General features: G+C 44.8%; 1 protein-coding gene across 1 annotated transcript in view; it reads right to left on the reverse strand.

Annotated features, from left to right (window-relative positions):
• Positions 1–13,405: 13,405 nt before the first annotated feature.
• Positions 13,406–18,963, reverse strand: part of BRAP (BRCA1 associated protein) — a 41,270-nt gene continuing 35,712 nt past the window's right edge. The window contains exons 11-12 of the mRNA XM_053590258.1: positions 16,431–16,534; positions 13,406–13,870 (exon numbers count right to left, since the gene is read on the reverse strand). Of these exons, the coding sequence (XP_053446233.1) occupies positions 13,507–13,870; positions 16,431–16,534 (468 nt within the window). The 3' untranslated portion in view covers positions 13,406–13,506. The remainder of the gene's footprint in view (positions 13,871–16,430; positions 16,535–18,963) is intronic.

An 18,963-nucleotide genomic window follows, 5' to 3' on the forward strand; every position in this document is an offset into this window, starting at 1 on the left:
GGTATCTACCCCCTAAAACAGAAAAAATGAGCTGGGTGTGGTGGTGCCATCCTGTAGTCCCAGCTGTTCACTACTCGGGAGGCTGAGACAGGAGGATTGCTTAAGTCCAGGAGTTTACATTTGCAGTGAGCTATGACAATGCCACTACACTGTAGCTGGGGTGACAGAGCAAGATGTGTCTCAAAAAATATTGTATTTTGGGCGGGACCTGTGACTCAAAGGAGTAGGGCATCGGCCCCATATGCCGGAGGTGGTGGGTTCAAACCCAGCCCTGGCCAAAAACTGCAAAAAAGAAAAAAAAAAAAAAATATATATATATATATATATATTGTATTTTTGGAGGGAAGATGGGAATGTTCTAATCTACAACTTAGGTGTTGATTACAAGGTTTTACGATTGTCAAAAATCACTGAACTGAATACTAAGATCTGCTTTCTATTGTATGTTAATTATATCTCAGTAAAAAGTAAACATACAAGCAATATACTTTTATACTTGCCTTTGCCTAATAGCATTTAGAATATATCATTGTAAATAGGAGAAATGGAAATGAATGGAAATGTTAGTCATATAACACAAAATTAGCTATTAAATTATATCAAATTAAATTTGACTTGTTACAATATTTTAAAAAAGAAAAGAAAGGAAAAGCTCCTGGACACAGTGGTCGATGCTGGTAATCCCAGCAGCAAATGGTGACAACGGTCTCTACCAAAAAAAAAATCTTTTTTTTTTTTTTTTGAGACGAGTCTCACTATGTCACCCTGGGTAGAATGCCGTGGTGTCACAGCAACCTCAAACTCTAGGGCTTAAGTGATTCTCTTGCCTGACCCTCCCAAGTAGCCGGGACTACAGGTGCCCGCCACAACACCTGGCTGTTTTTTTGTTGCAGTTGTCATTGTTGTTTAGCTGGCCCAGGCCGGGTTCGAACCCGCCAGTCTCAGTGCATGTGGCTGGCACCGTAACCACTGTGCTACAGGCGCCAAACCTCAAGCGATTCTCTTGCCTCAGCCTTCTGAGTAGCTGGGACTATAGACATCCGCCACAACGCCTAGCTACTGTTTAGAGATGGGGGTCTCAGGCTGGTCTCAAACCCATGAGCTCAGGCAATCCACCTGCATCTGTCTCCCAGAGTGCTAGGATAACAGACCATGAGCCACCCCACCTGGCCTACAAGAAAAATTTTAAAACTTAGCCAGGTATGGTGGCACATACCCATAGTCCTAGCTACTTGGGAGGCTAAGGTGGGAAGTTCACTTGAGACCAGGGATTTGAGGTTACAGTGAGCTATGATAATGCCACTTCAGCTTGGGAGACAGACCAAGACTCTGTCTTTAAAAAAGAAAGAAAAGAAGGAAAGAAAAGGAAGGAAGGAAGGAAGATCTCTTGGCACATATTTGCACACAGACACACATAGCATCAATATACATCTGCCAAATTAATTCTGCTTTACAATATACCCCAGTAGTTTATAAGAATTTTGTTCTAAGCTTTCTTTCTCCTCTGTTTACTCTGTAATAAATTGAAGCTGCATATTAAGTTTTTCCTCCAGAATCCACAGTTTCCAGTCAGCCTGTTTGTGCCCTTTTGACTGTGCCTCTGGGAGCGGTAACTGAGTCTACACTCTCAAGGAGAGAACTCCTTAGAGTTTGGAGAGTTTTGTTCCAGAAGCAACTTTTCCAACTGAGGAGGAGCCTTGGCTTCCATCATGCTCAGTATAAAGGAACTGAGATGTCAGCTTAAACAGTTGCTAGGGACTGGGCCCCACGCCTCTCAGGGTGAGGGGGCCAGGACAGGCCTCTGAAATGACATTTATTACCAAAGCCAGCTTGTGGATTTAGTGGGAAAAGGCATTGTGGTTGTTTTCTTCTTCCTTCAACTTTATCAGCTCTAACTCAGACCCTGAGGAAGAAAGAAGTTAGAAAGCTCTATAAGGAGAAAGGAAGGCTTGCAGAGGGTGGGCATGTCGGACCTCTGGACTCACACGGAAGTGGTATAAACTTAATACTCTCCTTTTCCAGAGCGACAATAAAGTAATTAGGGCTGGGTGTGGTGGCTCAGGCCTACAATCGCAGCACTTTGGGAAGCTGAGGCAAGAGGATAACTTGAGCCAAGAGTTGAGGCTGCAGTCAGCTGTGATGATGCCACTCCACTCTGGCCTGGTGACAGGATAAGGCCCCGTCCACTATCCCCTAAAAAAATTAGAAACTGGGAGCTATATACTTTACATTCCCAAGTCCCAAAGTTAGTGGAGGTTGTACAGCAGAGTGGTAACAAGCCCAGAGTTTGGGTCAAATGTTGCCAAAATTGAGAATTACCTTTATCACTTATCAGCTATGGGACCTCAGTCAACACTGGCCAAGTCCCATCCTATCTCTAATGAGCCTTGGTTTCCTGGTGTGTGTAAATGTGTTGAGAATTAAATGAAATAATACAAGGAAAGTGCTCAGCACAGTAAATAGGAATTCAACAAGTATGAGCTGGCCTTGGAATCAAACATGCCAAAACAGCAGGATAGGACTTGCTTCCATTTCTTTTTTTGAGACAGAGTCTCACTGTGTCACCCTCAGCAGAGTGCTGTGGCATCATAGTTCACAGCAACCTCAAACTTTTGGGCTCAAGTGATTCTCTTGCCTCATCCTCCTGAGTAGCTGGGACTACAGGTGCATGCCACAACATCTAGCTATTTTTTTTCTTTGAGACTGATTCTATGTCACCCTCAGTAGAGTGCCTAGAGTGCTGTGGCGTTTCAGCTCACAACAACCTCAAGTTCTTGGACTTAAGTGATTCTCTTGCCTCAGCCGCCTAAGTAGCTGGGACTATTTCCAGCGGCTAGGGCGCCCGCCACAACACCTGGCTATTTTTTTGTTGTAGTTGCCATTGTTGTTTGGTAGGCCCAGGCTGGGTTCAAACCCTCCAGCCTCTGTGTATGCAGCCGGCACCCTAGCTGCTGAGCTACAGGTGCCAAGCCCTATTTTCTTTTTTAGAGATGGGGTCTTACTCTTGTTCAGGCTGGTCTTGAACCCATGAGATCAGACAGTCCACCTGCCTCAGCCTCCCAGAGTGTTAGGATTACACCTGCCTCGGCCTCCTAGAGAGCCACCACACCTGGCTTTGCTTCCACTTCTAATTCTCTGCAAGTGTGAGGAGCCTCTGTTAGCTCTGGGTCTGGATTGGCTTATTGGGGAGACCAGTTCTTTTCTTGGATTTTCTTGGTCTGCTTGTGTTCACACAAACTAACAGTAATCCAATCAGGGTTTCTTTTTTTTTTTTTTTTGAGTCTCACTTTATCGCCCTTGGTAGAGTGCCGTGGCGTCACAGCTCACAGCAACCTCCAACTCCTGGGCTTAGGAGATTCTCTTGCCTCAGCCTCCCGAGTAGCTGAGACTACAGGCGCCCACCACAATGCCCGGATGTTTTTCAGGGTTCTTTAGCGCTGATTACCTCTCTCCCCACAAGAATATTAACTCAGAGGTGAAAAGGTAACTTTTTTTTTTTTTGTAGAGACAGAGTCTCACTTTGCCTCGCGTAGAGTGCCATGATGTCACAGGACTCACAGCAAACTCCAGCTTTTGGGCTTACCCGATTCTCTTGCCTCAGCCTCCCGAGCAGCTGGGACTACAGGCGCGAAAAGGTAACTTTTTTTTTAAGAGACAGAGTCTTACTCCATGGCCCTCGGTAAAGTGCTGTGGTGTTACAGCCCACAGCAACCTCCAACTCCTGGGCCCAGGCGACTCTCTTACCTCAGCCTCCCAAGTAGCTAGGACCACAGGCGCCCGCCACAACGCCTGGCTATTTTTTTGTTGCAGTTTGGCCAGGGCCGGGTTTGAACCCACCACCCTCGTTATTTGGGGCCGGCGCCCTACTCACTGAGCCACAGGTGCTGCCCTGAAAAGGAAACTTTTTTTTTTTTTTACAGTACATACATTGTATTTCTTTAAACTTTTACATAGTTAACACCTTAGTGACTTTTAAATACCATTACTCAGAATAGGTATCTAATCTATAGTTTGTTCATACTTCCACTTGGTTCCTCTCCCTTATTTTACCTTTTTTTTAATTAAATCACAGCTGTATACATTAAAGTAATCATGGGGTACAAAAGGAAACTTTTTTTTTTTTTTTTGTAGAGACAGAGTCTCACTTTATGGCCCTCGGTAGAGTGCCGTGGCCTCACACAGCTCACAGCAACCTCCAACTCCTGGGCTTAAGCGATTCTCTTGCCTCAGCCTCCCGAGTAGCTGGGACTACAGGCGCCCGCCACAACGCCCGGCTATTTTTGGTTGCAGTTTGGCCGGGGCCGGGTTTGAACCTGCCACCCTCGGTATATGGGGCCGGCACCCCACCAACTGAGCCACAGGCGCCACCCAAAAGGAAACTTTTTTAAAGAGTTCACCCAAAAGGTAGCCCTCTCCTGTGGGCCATTAAACAGCTCACCGAGAGGAGAAGAGGGCTTGGTGTAGGTTTATCTTTTTCCGAATTGTCTTGTTTCTAAAAGCAGCGGAACATTCTTTTTTTTTTTTTTAGAGACAGAGTCTAACTTTGTCACCCTCGGTAGAGTGCTGTGGCGTCACGGCTCACAGCAACCTCCAGCTCTTGGGCTTAGGTGATTCTCTTGCCTCAGCCTCCTGAGTAGCTGGGACTATAGGCACCTGCCACAATGCCCAGCTATTTTTTTGTTGCAGTTTGGCTGGGGCCGGCACCCTACTCACTGAGCCACAGGCGCCGCCCACAGTGGAACATTCTGAGTGACAACTTTGAGGGGTAGAGGGGCCCAGCGGGGAGGACTCAGCAGACCCAGCAGACAGAGGAGGAAAGGGACAGGAGGAAGCCTTAGCATATTACTCTGTCCAAACAGAGCCAGGAATCTCACCAACGAGAAAGTGCAGATTGGCAGCAACCAAAGAGATCCTGTAAGGATTTTTAGGAAGGATTCTGGGCCATAGCATGGGGCCTCCTCTGTCCAGGGCCAGGAGAATTCTGGCAGCAGCTCCAGTCCAGGCGTGTTCCCACATAATTGAAGTCGAATGTGTGTGTGTGTGAGGGAGAGGCCTCAGCGTTCTGCTTCCTGGCTGCAGAATCCTTAGCATACTGCAGTTGGCCCTGTTTGGGATCAAAGCCAGTTAGTGTTGATTTTCTGCAGCGTGGAAACAAATGCAATGAAGCTGTTTTCCTGAGGCATGCATTCTGAAAGGAGGATTTCAATTTTTTTCTCCAAGGACAGGTGGGGTGGGGAAGTGAGGGAGTCTGACGTGGCTCTTCTATCGCTGTCCTTCTTGCAAATGGTTGGGCTCATAACTTCTGTGTTCGGGATACAAGTGGGTACTCCTACAGCTAAGTCTGTGCTTTTCACATAAGATAATTCCTAAAAAATGTTGCTGGAAGACCCTCTGGCCGTGTGTGATAAGGCACAATTTGGTTGTTCTGATTGCAAGAGAGCAACTCTCTTTGTTCCTCCCAAAATTTTCCATTTACTCTTCTTTGCTTCTAGGTCTTTCTCTGTGATCTGTTCTTCTGCCTCAGAAATGAGTGTTCCTTCTTTTCAGTTAGCACTGAAGATTTTTGGTACTGTTATGCTAATGATGTAAAATAATATGGACAAGTCTCTCGAGTTATGGAAACACCTCATTCTTTTACATGGGGCTTGAACTTGCCCAGTTCTCTAGGGAAAGTCTGAACTTTTGCGTACTGGGCCATAACCAAGAGACTGAGGATTTAGAATCAAATGTCGATAGAGCTGGAGGGTGTTGGTTGGCTCTTCCTTTTTAAACGAGGGGAAAAAAAGTTCACATGGGTTAGGACTTGCTGTTTCTTCTGGGCAAAAGATGGCAGAAGACATCTCCAGGGAGGCCAGTTCAGAACCATTTTTCTTACTTGACATTTATGCTCAGTGTTGTAGGTTTACTTTTATCTTTTGAAAAGAACTGCATCATTATACTAGGGTAGATTTATCTGGGGTATTGTAAACCTTCACATTGTAGGACCTCACGTTGCATGTGATTTTCATTCTCTAACTTCCCCTCCTAGACAAACCTCCCTGCATTTATTTTGAGGCAACTTTGAGCTGGATCTAAAAGGAGTCTCGGGTCAGGGGATTTAGAACAAGGTCTGAAAAGAAACAAAGCTGCTTTAGTTCACTTGGTGAGCTTGGTAATTAGCCTTGGAGTAACAAATGTTATCTGCACCAGCATAGCTCTGTGCCAAGTACCAAAACTGCATTTTCCATGTGATTCCAGTGAGTTTTTTTTTTCTTTTTTCAGTGAGACGTTTTTGACCCAAAGTTACTCAACATTAGGCCCCAAAGACCCCAATCATCTTGAATAAACAGATTGTTTATCTCTTCTTTTCAAGCAGCAAGGGTCCAAAATCCAGATTGAGGACCAGCTGCAGAACTCCTTTCATGTCTTCCTAGGCTTCCAGAATTACAGTGAGAGATGATTCAATGTTCATGAAAAGTATATTACCTACAATGATTCCGAAATAGTTTTGGGTTTGCGAAGTGCAAGTTTCAAAATTAATGTCTGATAGAACTTAAGGTCATAAGTAAGCATTCCATGACAGCATGTGAATTTCAGGGATACAAGGTAAAGTAGGGTTGGTTATCATCAAAAACTGAGAAGAGGGGAGGCGCCTGGGGCTCAAGGAGTAGGGCACCGGTCCCATATGCCAGAGGTGGCGGGTTCAAACCTAGCCCCGGCCAAAATCCAAAAAACAACTGAGAAGAGGCCCCTTCTCTAAAAATAGCCAGGTGTTGTGGAGTCTCAAGAGAATCACTTGAGCCCAAGAGTTGGAGGTTGCTGTGAGCTATGACACCACAGCATTCTACCAAGGGTGACAAAGTAAGACTCTGTCTCAAAAAAAAAAAGGCCAGGTGCAGTGGCTCACACCTGTAATCCTAGCACTCTGTGAGGCCAAGGTGGGTAGATTGCCTGAGCTCACCGGTTTGAGACCAACCTGAGCCAGAGAGAGACCCTGTTTCTAAAAATAGCTGGGCATTATAGAGGGCGCCTGTAGTCTCACCTACTTGGGAGGCTGAGGCAAGAGAATAGCTTGAACTCCAGAATTAGAGGTTGCTTGGGCGGCGCCTGTGGCTCAAGGAGTAGGGCACCGGCCCCATATGCTGGAGGTGGCAGGTTCAAACCCGGTCCCAGCCAAAAACAACAAGAACAGAACAAACAAACAAACAAGAAAGAATTAGAAGTTGCTGTGAGCTATGATGCCATGGCTCTCTACTGAGGGTGACAAAGTGAAACTCTGTCTCAAAAAAAAAAAAAAAGAAGAGGGGTGTAAAAGAGTTGATTATGACCATTAATCAGGATAAATAGGTCATCCCTTACTCCCAGTACAAAATAAAAGAAACCTTATATAACATCCCTGAAATCCCTTATTGCACAAAGGCAAAGAAAAAAATTTTTTTTTGAGACAGAGCCTCAAGCTGTCACACTGGATAGAAGGCTATGGCATCACAGCTCACAGCAACCTCCAGCTCTTGGGCTTAACAATTCTCTTGCCTCAGCCTCCCAAGTAGCTGGGACTACAGGTGCTGGCCACAACGCCCGGCAATGTTGCAGATGTCATTGTTGTTTAGCAGAGCTGGGCTGGGCTTGAAACTGCCAGCTCTGGTGTATGTGGCCCGCACCCTAACCACTAAACTACGGGTGCCAAGCCAAGAATTTTTTTTTTTTTTGTAGTTTTTGGCCAGGGCTGGGTTTGAACCCGCCACCTCCAGCATGTGAGGCCAGCGCCCTACTCCGTTGAACCACAGGTGCTGCCCTAAGAATGTTTTTCATTTGCTTCAGGTAGACCACAGAACAACTTCTAGGAGTAGAAAATCAACTTCACCTGGCAGAGGGGAAGTTGACACTTGGTCTTTGGAGTAAAATTGTGGCTCAGTGCTCTTAGCACAGTGGTTATAGTGCCAGCCACATACACCAAGGCTGGTGGGTTTGAACCCAGCCCAGGCCAGCTAAACAACGACAACAGCAATAAAAAATAGTTGGGAATTGTGGTGGGCGCCTGTAGTCCCAGCTACTTGGGAGGCTAAGGCAAGAGAATTGCTTAAGGCCAAGAGTTTGAGGTTGCTGTGAGCTGTGATAGCATGGCACTCTACTGAGGGCAACATAATGAGACTCTATCTCAAAAAAAAAAAAAAATCAAGTAAGACTTGGGGTTCCTGAAGAAGGAACCACTCTACTGAGGGCAACATAATGAGACTCTATCTCAAAAAAAAAAAAAAATCAAGTAAGACTTGGGGTTACTCTTCAGTATCATTTAAAAATTTTAACTTTTCTGGGGCAGTGCTTGTGGCTCACGGAGTAGGGCGCTGGCCCCATATACCGGAAGTGGTGTGTTCAAACCCAGCCTGGGCCAAAAACCACAAAAAAAAAAAAAAAAAATTTTTTTTTTAAACTTTTGGCCAGGCACAGTGGCTCACACCTATAATCCTAGCACTCTGGGAGGCCAAGGTAGGTGGATTGTTTGAGCTCAGGAGTTGTCCACAGCACTCTACAGAGGGTGAGACTCTGTGACAAAAAAAAATTTGTTTTTTTTACTTTTACAGTACAATGAAGAAATTGTAGGACTCTCATTTCAAGACTTTTTTTTTTTTTTGTAGAGACAGCGTCTCACATACCGCCCTCAGGTAGAGTGCCGTGGCATCACACAGCTCACAGCAACCTCTAACTCTTGGGCTTGAGCGATTCTCTTGCCTCAGCCTCCCGAGCAGCTGGGACTACAGGCGCCTGCCACAACACCCGGCTATTTTTTTGTTGCAGTTTGGCCGGGGCTGGGTTTGAACCCGCCACCCTCGGCATATGGGGCCGGCGCCCTACTCACTGAGCCACAGGCGCCGCCTTCATTTCAAGACTTTTACAAGCAAGAATGAAAAAGGATCAGCCAGCAGCAGAGAGTTGCTAAATTTGATAACCAGGTCTTCGGGTAGTTTAGATGTCCCCACCTTTAAAGAAAAGGAGCTGGTCTTTTTTTTTTTTTTTTTTGAGACAGAGCCTCAAGCTGTCGCCCCTGGGTACAGTACTGTGGCATCACAGCTCACAGCAACCTCCAACTCCTCGGCTCAAGCAATTCTCCTGCCTCCACCTCCCCAGCAGCTGGGACTATAGGCCTCCACCACAACGCCCGGTATTTTTTGGTTGCAGCCGTCATTGTTGTTTGGTGGGCCAGGCTAGATTCAAACCTGCCAGCTCAGGTGCATGTGGCTGGCGCCTCAGCAGCTTGAGCCACAGGTGCCAAGCCAAGGAGCTGGTTCTTAAGAGACACTTTGATTTCCTTTCGATGCCTAAAAAGAAGAGAAAAGTAATGCAGCACAATCACTATGCAGCAGTTAATTCAGCTTTATCCTGGAAAAAACAAAATCGTTAAGAAAGACTTTCCTTTTCTTGATGAGCCCATGAACTTCATCACACAAGTCAAAGTATGCTACCAGCCCAGGCAACATGACATTGTGCACAGCAGCCAAATCTTATGGATTGCATTTGTAGCTTTTGTATGCTGACTGTACTAGGAGAGGGGTTTCCAAATGATGACAGACGGTTGGTCATTGTGAGTTGCCAAGTTCTCCGCATTCTGCTGGCTGCCTGTTGAAATCACTTTCTCAGCCCTTCTTTTGAGGACAACTTTGCTGTGCAAGCTGGGAAGATAGTTGCTTCAATGCTTTACATTGTTCAATGTATCCTAATAAGCCATATTTGTGACAGTTGCAACCGCCCCCCCACCTGAAAAATAAAAACAAAAAATCTCAGCTTGATATAGGGCCTGGAAAAATGTCTCAGGTATAAAAATTGATTGCTTTTAACCTACAAAAGAGTTGTGTGCTCGAATCTTCCCCTCTCACCACCCCTTCCCTCATTCAGATAATTTTCCCTAGTCTATGTCTGGTTCACCTACTTTTGTTTTTTTTTTTTTTTGGCTGGGGCTGGGTTTGAACCCAACACCTCCGGCATATGGGGTCAGCGCCCCACTTCTTTGAGCCACAGGTGCTGCCCTGGCTCACCGACTTTTCATTAGTTTGGGAAGCTGAAAGAAAAGGGCTGAAAGATGAATAATCTAGCTGCAAACTATATTGGGCAGTTATAGATTTTTTTTTTTTTTTTTGCAGTTTTTTGGCCGGGGCTGGGTTTGAACCCGCCACCTCCGGCATACGGGGCCAGTGCCCTACTCCTTTTAGCCGTAGGCGCCGCCCAGATTTTTTTTTTTTTTAAGAGATGGAGTCTCACTCTGTTGCCCAGGCTGGAATTCAGTGGTATGATTATAGCTCACTGAAGCATTGAACTCCTGGGCTTAAGAGATCCTCCGGCCTCAGCCTCCTTAGTAGCTTGGATTATAGGCATGAGTTACCAAGTCCAATTTAGAGACTGATTTTTATGTTGCCTTTTTTGAGACAGGGTCTCACTTAGTTGCCCTAGGTAGAGTGTCATGATGTCATAGCTCACAACAACCTCAAACTCTTGGGTTCAAGAGATTCTCTTGCCTCAGCCTCCCAAGTAGCTGGGACTACAGGTGCCCACCACAATGCCTGGCTATTTATTTTATTTATTTATTTATTTATTTTTGTAGAGACAGAGTTTCACTTTATTGCCCTCAGTAGAGTGCCGTGGTGTCACACAGCTCACAGCAACCTCTAGCTCCTGGGCTTAGGCGATTCTCTTGCCTCAGCCTCCCAAGTAACTGGGACTACAGGCACACACCACAACTCCTGGCTATTTATTTTATTTATTTATTTATTTTTGTAGAGAAAGAGTCTCACTTTATCACCCTCAGTAGAGTGCCGTGGCATCACACAACTCACAGCAACCTCCAGCTCCTGGGCTTAGGCGATTCTCTTGCCTCAGCCTCCTGAGTAGCTGGGACTTCAGGCGCCCACCACAATGCCCGGCTATTTTTTTATTGCAGTTCGGCCGGGGCCGGGTTTGAACACCCCACCCTGGGTATATGGGGCCGGCAACCTACCCACTGAGCCACAGGCGCCACCCTATTCATTTATTTTTTGAGACAGAGCCTCAAGCTATCACCCTGGGTAGAGTGCCGTGGCATCACAGCTCACAACCTCAAACTCTTGGGCTCAAGTGATTCTCGTGCCTCAGCCTCCCAAGTAGCTGGGACTACAGGTACCTACCACAGCACCCAGACATTTTTTGGTTGTAGCTGTCATTGTTGTTTGGCAGACCTGGGCTGGATTTGAACCTGCCAGCTCTGATGTATGTGGCTGGCGCCTTAGCTGCTTGAGCTACAGGTGCTGAGCCATGGCTATTTTTTTTAGAGATGATGTTTTGCTCTGGCTCAGGTAGTCTCGAACTCCTGAGCTCAGGTAATCCACCTCAGCCTCCCAGAGTGCTAGGATTACAGGCATGAGCCACTGCACCCGCCTAGGTTGCTTTCTATATCCAAGCCATTGACACTTTCATACATTATTAGATACATGTGCCCAAGCAAATGTCAATGAGAGACACAAATTTCACAGGGGGCAGAATAATTTCAAAGTTTGGCTATTTTAATGCAATTTCATTGTTCAAGGTATGTGGTCTATTAAGTGGTTCATTTCCATCCTGAAGAAAACACTAACAGCTTCTATCTTATGTAATTTTGTCAATCAACTGTTTTTTTTTTTTTTTTAGAGAAAAAAACATTTTCTTTACATATCTTGATAAGATTTTTTATTTTCCTGGAACATTTTTTTTTAAACCTTCAAGTAGTTTGGAAATATTTGCCTCTTTGCTTATTCCTCTGGACATAGCCTTTCAGAGCATTTATCCACCTGTGCTGAAAAATCTCTGTTCTCCCAGCTGGTGGCAGGGCTCTGTGGTGGAGAGAAATGAGGAGGAGCCAGCTTTGTAAACTACTTCTAATTCTCTTCATTAGTATGCTGTGATCCACCCCAGCTTCTGCAAGGTCAGACATGCAAGACAAATACTTGGCCAAAACAGCAGGATTCTAACTAGTGTAAAAATAGATTTTAAATAAAATAGAATCTCTATAGGAAAGAGAATTAGGTTATGCTTTACATTCCCACTCTTGCTTTAAGATATCTGTATATGTAAGTCCAAGGAGAACTTAGAGAGTTGGTCTGCCCTAAGGAAAAATTAAGAATATTTGAGTACATTCATTTTGCAAAGTTATAGGTAAGGTGTTTTGGGAAATGCTCAAGCACATCCCACAAAAATGGATGGTGATGCAATTGATATGTTAACACAAGTAACATGTAAGACATTTTTAGGGCAAACAGGATGAGGCCTGACCACAAGCTAAAAAATAATTCCAAAATGTGATAATTTGAAACCTTTGGCTAATTATAAAGCAAGAAATAAAACTCACCACTTACCAGTATATCTTATCAGCCTATCCATCTACCTCACCTAGAAGCTAAATTCCAACATGGGTCTTACTTTAAGTTTGTTTAATTACTGTATGTTATGAATTATTTGATGTTTATAGTTCTACAGAAAAGTACATGGACCCTCTGTTGGCCCACAACAACCATTATGAGACTGTTTTAAAGGGGGCTCTTTTGAAATTCTAATTTTAGGATTTAGAAACAGCCTTTGGTTGTATCTTGAAAGCATAATTGAAAATCTGCCCAAGCTCCCTCTAGCTGCAACCTGAACATGTAGCCCAATCTTTTGTAAACATTTAGAAAATACTGAATCCAGCAAAATACACAATTAGCTAGTCAGAGAACTCACTGTACATTTTCCCATGGATGACAAATCTCCCTGCTTATTTTTGCTAGATGCTAGGAAATCCACTCGGAGATTTGAATCTTGGAGCAGCCATTAAGCCCCCTTCTTAGTTGAGGTTCATAATGACGTATGGAGTCACCAAAAATAAACAGTGGAACTGCCACCATTTTTCCTACACTGAGGCTACTCAATATGCCCCAGCTTGTTTTTCCTGGCTAGCCCCAGAGCAAGAAGAGATGACTGCTGGTGACAAGCCAGTGCCCAGTTTACAACCAAGCCTCTTTTCATGTACGATTCAAGCAATTCTTCAATTCCCCAGAGGAAGAGAGGGATGACAATGATAGGAGACTAATACTAAGGAATTTTCACAATCCCTCAGTTGCCAATGGGAACCTCTCTTTAGAGCAGCTGCTATGACCTCAGGGAGATTTGGTACTTTAGTGCTAGGTAACTTTACTTTGAGGTAACAACAACAAAAATAATCTTAAGCCTACCCAAGAACTGTATATCAAATACACCAACTCCATAAATATAACGGAAAAATGCACAGCAGAGTTGGCGCATCTACCAAGCAGGAAGGCAAAATTGTCATTAGAATGTCTGAGGTTAGGGAACTATTACACCTTACTGACCCTTCCCTCAGCTCTCCCAGGCAGCACCCTCTACATTCACTATACCACACACTAGCAAATGAAAGAGCCAAACAACTGCTGCTTGATCCTCACTTGTACTTATTAGGGCCCACCCTCACATTTAGCTGAAAATCCCAGCACACCCTCGTGGTGTCAGGGACAACAGTCTGTTCTCTGAAGGTCACTTGCCCCTCTTGCTGCGCCCCTTCCTTGAGGGCAGCTTCCCACTACTGCCTGAAGAAGGGGGACTTGGGGCTGAGGCCATGGCGATGTTGATCTGTCCCTCCTGGATTTCTTGCCGTGTCTCGGCAGGTAGATGGTTGATCTTTTGCTGTGTCTCCAGATAGAACATGACGTCGCGCAGCTGTTCCTGGATCTCGGTGATCTGCAGATCTTTTTGGTCACAGGTCTCCTTCAACAGCCTCTCCTCCTCCTTCAGCTTGTTCTGCAGGAGGACTTGGTTGGCTCGCAAACACTTGTTCATTTCCTGCTCCTCTTTCAACTCGGTGGTGAGTTTGGCTACTTTCGTGTTTAGCTGAGTACACCTTTTATAAAACAAAGGAAGACAAAAGCACATTTTTCACTTGCTGACACAGTGCCCTTTCTGTTCTGGGATTGAACGAGAAGCCATGACCTCAGAATCCATTTAGGACGGATCCCTTTCTCCAGTGGTGAGGGAGATTGGCTTGCTGCTAATGCAATCAGCCACAGAAAGCAAGAATTTTGCTCTAGTTAACACAAGCATACCTTGAAGACTTTTTTTTTGAGCACCGTAAATTTTTCAATAGCAGAAATTATTCAATGACTCATGGTAAACTTCAACCACTTCTCTGTTTTGCCATCAGTTGTTAAATAGGTGTCTTACAGATGACAGGTATGATAAGGAAGTTATGAGGAAAAGTGACATTCTTGGAGAGTCAAGTGTTCTGATCTCACTACATTTGCTGGAGAAGAAAAAAGGTGCTTAGTCTAACCAGAGGGTTTTAAGAATTCGAAGTGCCCTATTCTTGATGCTCAATCTTACTCATAAGTAAAGAACTGCAAAATAAAACACCATTTGAGGTACTGGGTTTGTTTTTTTTTTGACACAGTCTCTCTGTCGCCCTGGATACAGTGTGGTGGCATCATAGCTCACGGCAACCTCTAACTCTTGGGCTCAAGCCATCCACTTACCTCAGCCTCCTAAGTAGCTGAGAATATAGGTGCCCACCATAATGCCCAGCTAGTTTTTCTACTTTTAGTAGAGACAGGGTCTCACTCTTGTTTAGGCTATCTCAAACCCATGAGCATAGACAATCCACCTGCCTCAGCCTCCCACAGTGCAAGGATTACAGGTATGAGTCACTGTGCTGGCCTTGAGGTACCATTTTTATGTTATCAGAATGCCAAACATCTCAGACATGGGAAAAGGTACTCTATTATACATTGGCACAGGAGCATAAACTGGTACAAACTCTTTGGAAGTCAATTTGGCAATATCCATTAAAAAAACTTTACATAGCCTTTGACTTAGCTATTTTACTTTTAGAAATTTATCCCACAGATAAATTTTTTTGCTCCATACTCGACACCTTTGGCCTTTAATTTCTACCCAAGGCCAGAGCATATACCCCTCCAGGTTAGATGTAGTCTCTTTCCTAACTGCCATTTCTCAGCCATCACTATTCAGAGAAGCTACAGGTTCTGAAGGCAAAGAAATTGCTTTCTACAGGTAACAATGGAAGACACGTGCATATACCATAAGCATGCAGATATGACAGATATCTCATGGCCTCCATGTGGCATGAAATACGGCATTTTCTTTTTTTATTTTTGTTTTAATTTTATTTTTTTATTTTTTGAGACAGAGTCTCACTATGTTGCCCTCAGTAGAGTGCCATGGTGTTACAGCTCACAACAACCTCAAACTCTGGGGCTTAAGGGATTCTCTTGCCTCAACCTCCCGAGTAGCTGGGACTATAGGCGCCCACCACAATGCCTGGCTATCTTCTTTTACTTTTTAATCAGGGTCTCACTCTGTTACCCTTATTGTAACCTCAAACTCCTAGGCTCAAGCAATCCTCTTGCCTCAGTCTACCAAGTGGCTGGGACTATAGATGCATGCCACTATCCCCAGCCAATTCTTTTATAGAGACAAGGTCTCACTATGTTGCCTAGGCTGCCTTTCAACTCCTGGCCTCAAGTGATCCACCTACCGTGCATTTTTTTTTTTGGAGACAGAGTCTCACTTTCACTTTGTCACCCTGGGTACAGTTCTGTGGTGTCACAGCTCACAGCAACCTCAGACTCCTGGGCTCAAGAGATTATCGTGCTTCAGCCTCCCAAGTAGCTGGGACTACAGGCGCCCACCACAACGCCTGGCTATTTTTCTGTTGCAGTTGTCATTGTTGTTTAGCTGGCCAGGGCCAGGTTCGAACTTGCCAGCCTCGTGCATGTGGCTAGCGCCATAACCACTGTGCTACAGGTGCTGAACCTACCCTGCATTTTTTTAGTAAACAAGAAGTCATAGTAAGTTTGCTCCTCTTACTTAAAACCTGGTGATATGTACACTTGAAAATGAGGGTGTTTCATTAGGAATGAAGGATATTATCTGTTTATCCTTGACAGCCCGTGACAATAAAATGGGTAATGTAAAGAACAGACCAATAGCTGGGTGTTATGGCGGGCGCCTGTAGTCCCAGCTACTCGGGAGGCTGAGGCAAGAGAATCGCTTCAGCCCAGGAGTTGGAGGTTGCTATGAGCTGTGTAATGCCATGGCACTCTACCGAAGGCGATAAAGTGAGACTCTGTCTCTACAAAAAAAAAAAAAAAAAAAGAATAGGGCGGCGCCTGTGGCTCAGTGAGTAGGGCGCCGGCCCCATATGCCGAGGGTGGCGGGTTCAAACCCAGCCCTGGCCAAACTGCAACCAAAAAATAGCCGGGCGTTGTGGCGGGCGCCTGTAGTCCCAGCTACTCCGGAGGCTGAGGCAAGAGAATCGCTTAAGCCCAGGAGTTGGAGGTTGCTGTGAGCTGTGTGAGGCCACGGCACTCTACCCGAGGGCGGTACAGTGAGACTCTGTCTCTACAAAAAAAAAAAAAAAAAAAGAATAGACCAAGTATACCTACTTTCTTTCCACAGACTGCTTTTCTTTTAGGAGATCATTTAGTCTGTGCTCCAGATTATCACACTTCTCAATTGTTTCTTTAAATTTTGTCTTCATGTTGTTAATCTGAAAGATAAACAGAAATCCGATTCATTTCACAAAGACAAAATTGTGTGGTCTTTGGGGCTAATATCTTAATTTTCCCCCCAACTATCTGTATGTAAATTGACAAACCAAATTTAGAAAAGGTGAGACTATGACTTTAAGGAATTTCTATAATAGGAATGAAAGTGTTGAAAAAAATTTTTTTCTTACTATTTCTCTGTGTCAGGATGAACAAGGACCCAGAGTTGTTAAATATTAACCAAAATTGCTCACTATGCTGCCCAGGCTGGAGTACAGTGACTATTCACAGGGGTGATCATTACACACCATAGTATCAAACTTCTGGGCTCAAGAAGTTTAAGCCTCCCCCTCCCAAGGAGCTGGAACTACAGGTGTTGGACCACTGCACCTCGGAGTTTCCCATTCTTAATTTATTGTTTTTTTCCTCCTGAGATTACATTCCAAAATTTATCATCCATTGGTAATCTAAGAAACTTATGATAGCTGATTCTAGTTTGTATTTTTCTTATGTACCACAAAGCCACGTGATAAATAAGAAGTCTACATTTTTTGAGATTTATAAAGATAATATATAGAAAACTAATTCATATTACATAGTTGTTTTTTTTTTTTTTGTAGAGACAGAGTCTCACTGTACCGCCCTCGGGTAGAGTGCCGTGGCGTCACACGGCTCACAGCAACCTCTAACTCTTGGGCTTACGTGATTCTCTTGCCTCAGCCTCCCGAGCAGCTGGGACTACAGGCGCCCGCCACAATGCCCGGCTATTTTTTTGTTGCAGTTTGGCCGGGGCTGGGTTTGAACCCGCCACCCTTGGCATATGGGGCCGGCGCCCTACTCACTGAGCCACAGGCGCCTCCCATATTACATAGTTTTAAAAAGTTAAAAGAACTTAAAAATCCTGGTATACAATGTTTCAGATGACAGCAATCCTAGCTAAGAGTATGTTAGAATCTAGCTAGGTAGACATTGGGTAGACTTAGGTTATACACCTGGGAATTGCTTCAACTGCACTGAAGATTAAGTGAGATGGACAAGTAGGAAGACTGAGTGGGCTAAGAGGCAATAACAATAGGAACTGAAAGTGACTGAAAATTTAAATCCTATGGTCTATGCATCAGCTAGGTGTTTCATGAGCAGTATTTTGTTTATTCCTTTTTTTTTTAACATCGCAGGTCTCACTCTGTTGCCCAGGCTAGAGTGTCAATCGGAGCTCACTGCAGCCTTGAGTGCTTAGACTCAAGTGATCCTCCCACCTCAGCCCCTCCCAAGTAGCTGAGACTACAGGCTCATTACACTGCACTGGCTACTTGAAAAAACTTTTTGTAGACACAGGGTCTCAGTATGTTCTCTAGGCTGGTCTCAAACTCCTGGGCTCAAGGGATACTCCTGCCTTGGCCTCCCAAAGTGCTAGGAGCTATTAGCTACCATGTGCAACTTCATTTATTCGGTGTTGTTTTTTTTTGGGAGACAGAGTCTCATTTTGTTGTTGTTGTTGTTGTTGTTTTTAGAGATCAACCTCAGTAGAGTGCTGTGGCATCACAGTTCACAGCAACCTCCAACTCCTGGGCTTAGGCGAATCTCTTGCCTCAGCCTCCTGAGTAGCTGGGACTACAGGTGCCTGCCACAATACCCAGCTATTTTTTGTTGTAGTTTGGCCAGAGCCAAGTTTGAACCCACCACTCTCAGTATATGGGGCCGGCACCCTATTCACTGAGCCACAGGCGCCGCCCCAGAGTCTCACTTTGACAAAGTGAGACTACGGCCTACTTGGTAGAGTGCCGTAGCATCATAGCTCACAACTTCATTTTCCTGGGCTCAAGTGATTCTCTTGCCTCAGCTTCCCAAGTAGCTGGGACGACAGGCACCCACCACCACACCCAGCTATTTTTAGAGTTGCTCTTGCTCAGGTTGGTCTCGAACCTATGAGCTCAGGCAATCCACCTTCCTCAGCCTCCCAGAGTGCTAGGATTATAGGCATGAGCCACCGTGCTCAATTCATTTATTCCTTTTAACAAGCCTGTTCCTTAGGTTAAGTCAATTTTTGCAATGTGTTCAAAGGCACCAAGGCAGAGTAGGATGGATCCAGGACTGGACCCAAAGTCTGGGTCCAAAGCTAACTTCTAAACTTTTCTCTATACTATACTGGAGAAGAAAGCTCTACAGCAAAGTAAAAGTGATCTCTTGGCTAGATCTAAACTTCTAGTAGAAATCCTATACGTGATGCATGCAACATCCATTATGGCAGAGAAAGAGTCATCACTTTTTTTTTTTTTTTTGAGACAGTCTTACTATGTCACCCTTGGTAGAGTGCTATGGTGTCACAGCTCACAGCAACCTCCAACTCTTGGACTTAAGCGATTCTCTTGCCTCAGCCTCCCAAGTAGCTGGGACTACAGGCGCCCGCCACAACACCCAGCTATTTTTTGTT

Source organism: Nycticebus coucang, chromosome 4 (assembly GCF_027406575.1).
Source record: "Nycticebus coucang isolate mNycCou1 chromosome 4, mNycCou1.pri, whole genome shotgun sequence".
NCBI classification, from domain to species: Eukaryota; Metazoa; Chordata; class Mammalia; order Primates; family Lorisidae; genus Nycticebus; species Nycticebus coucang.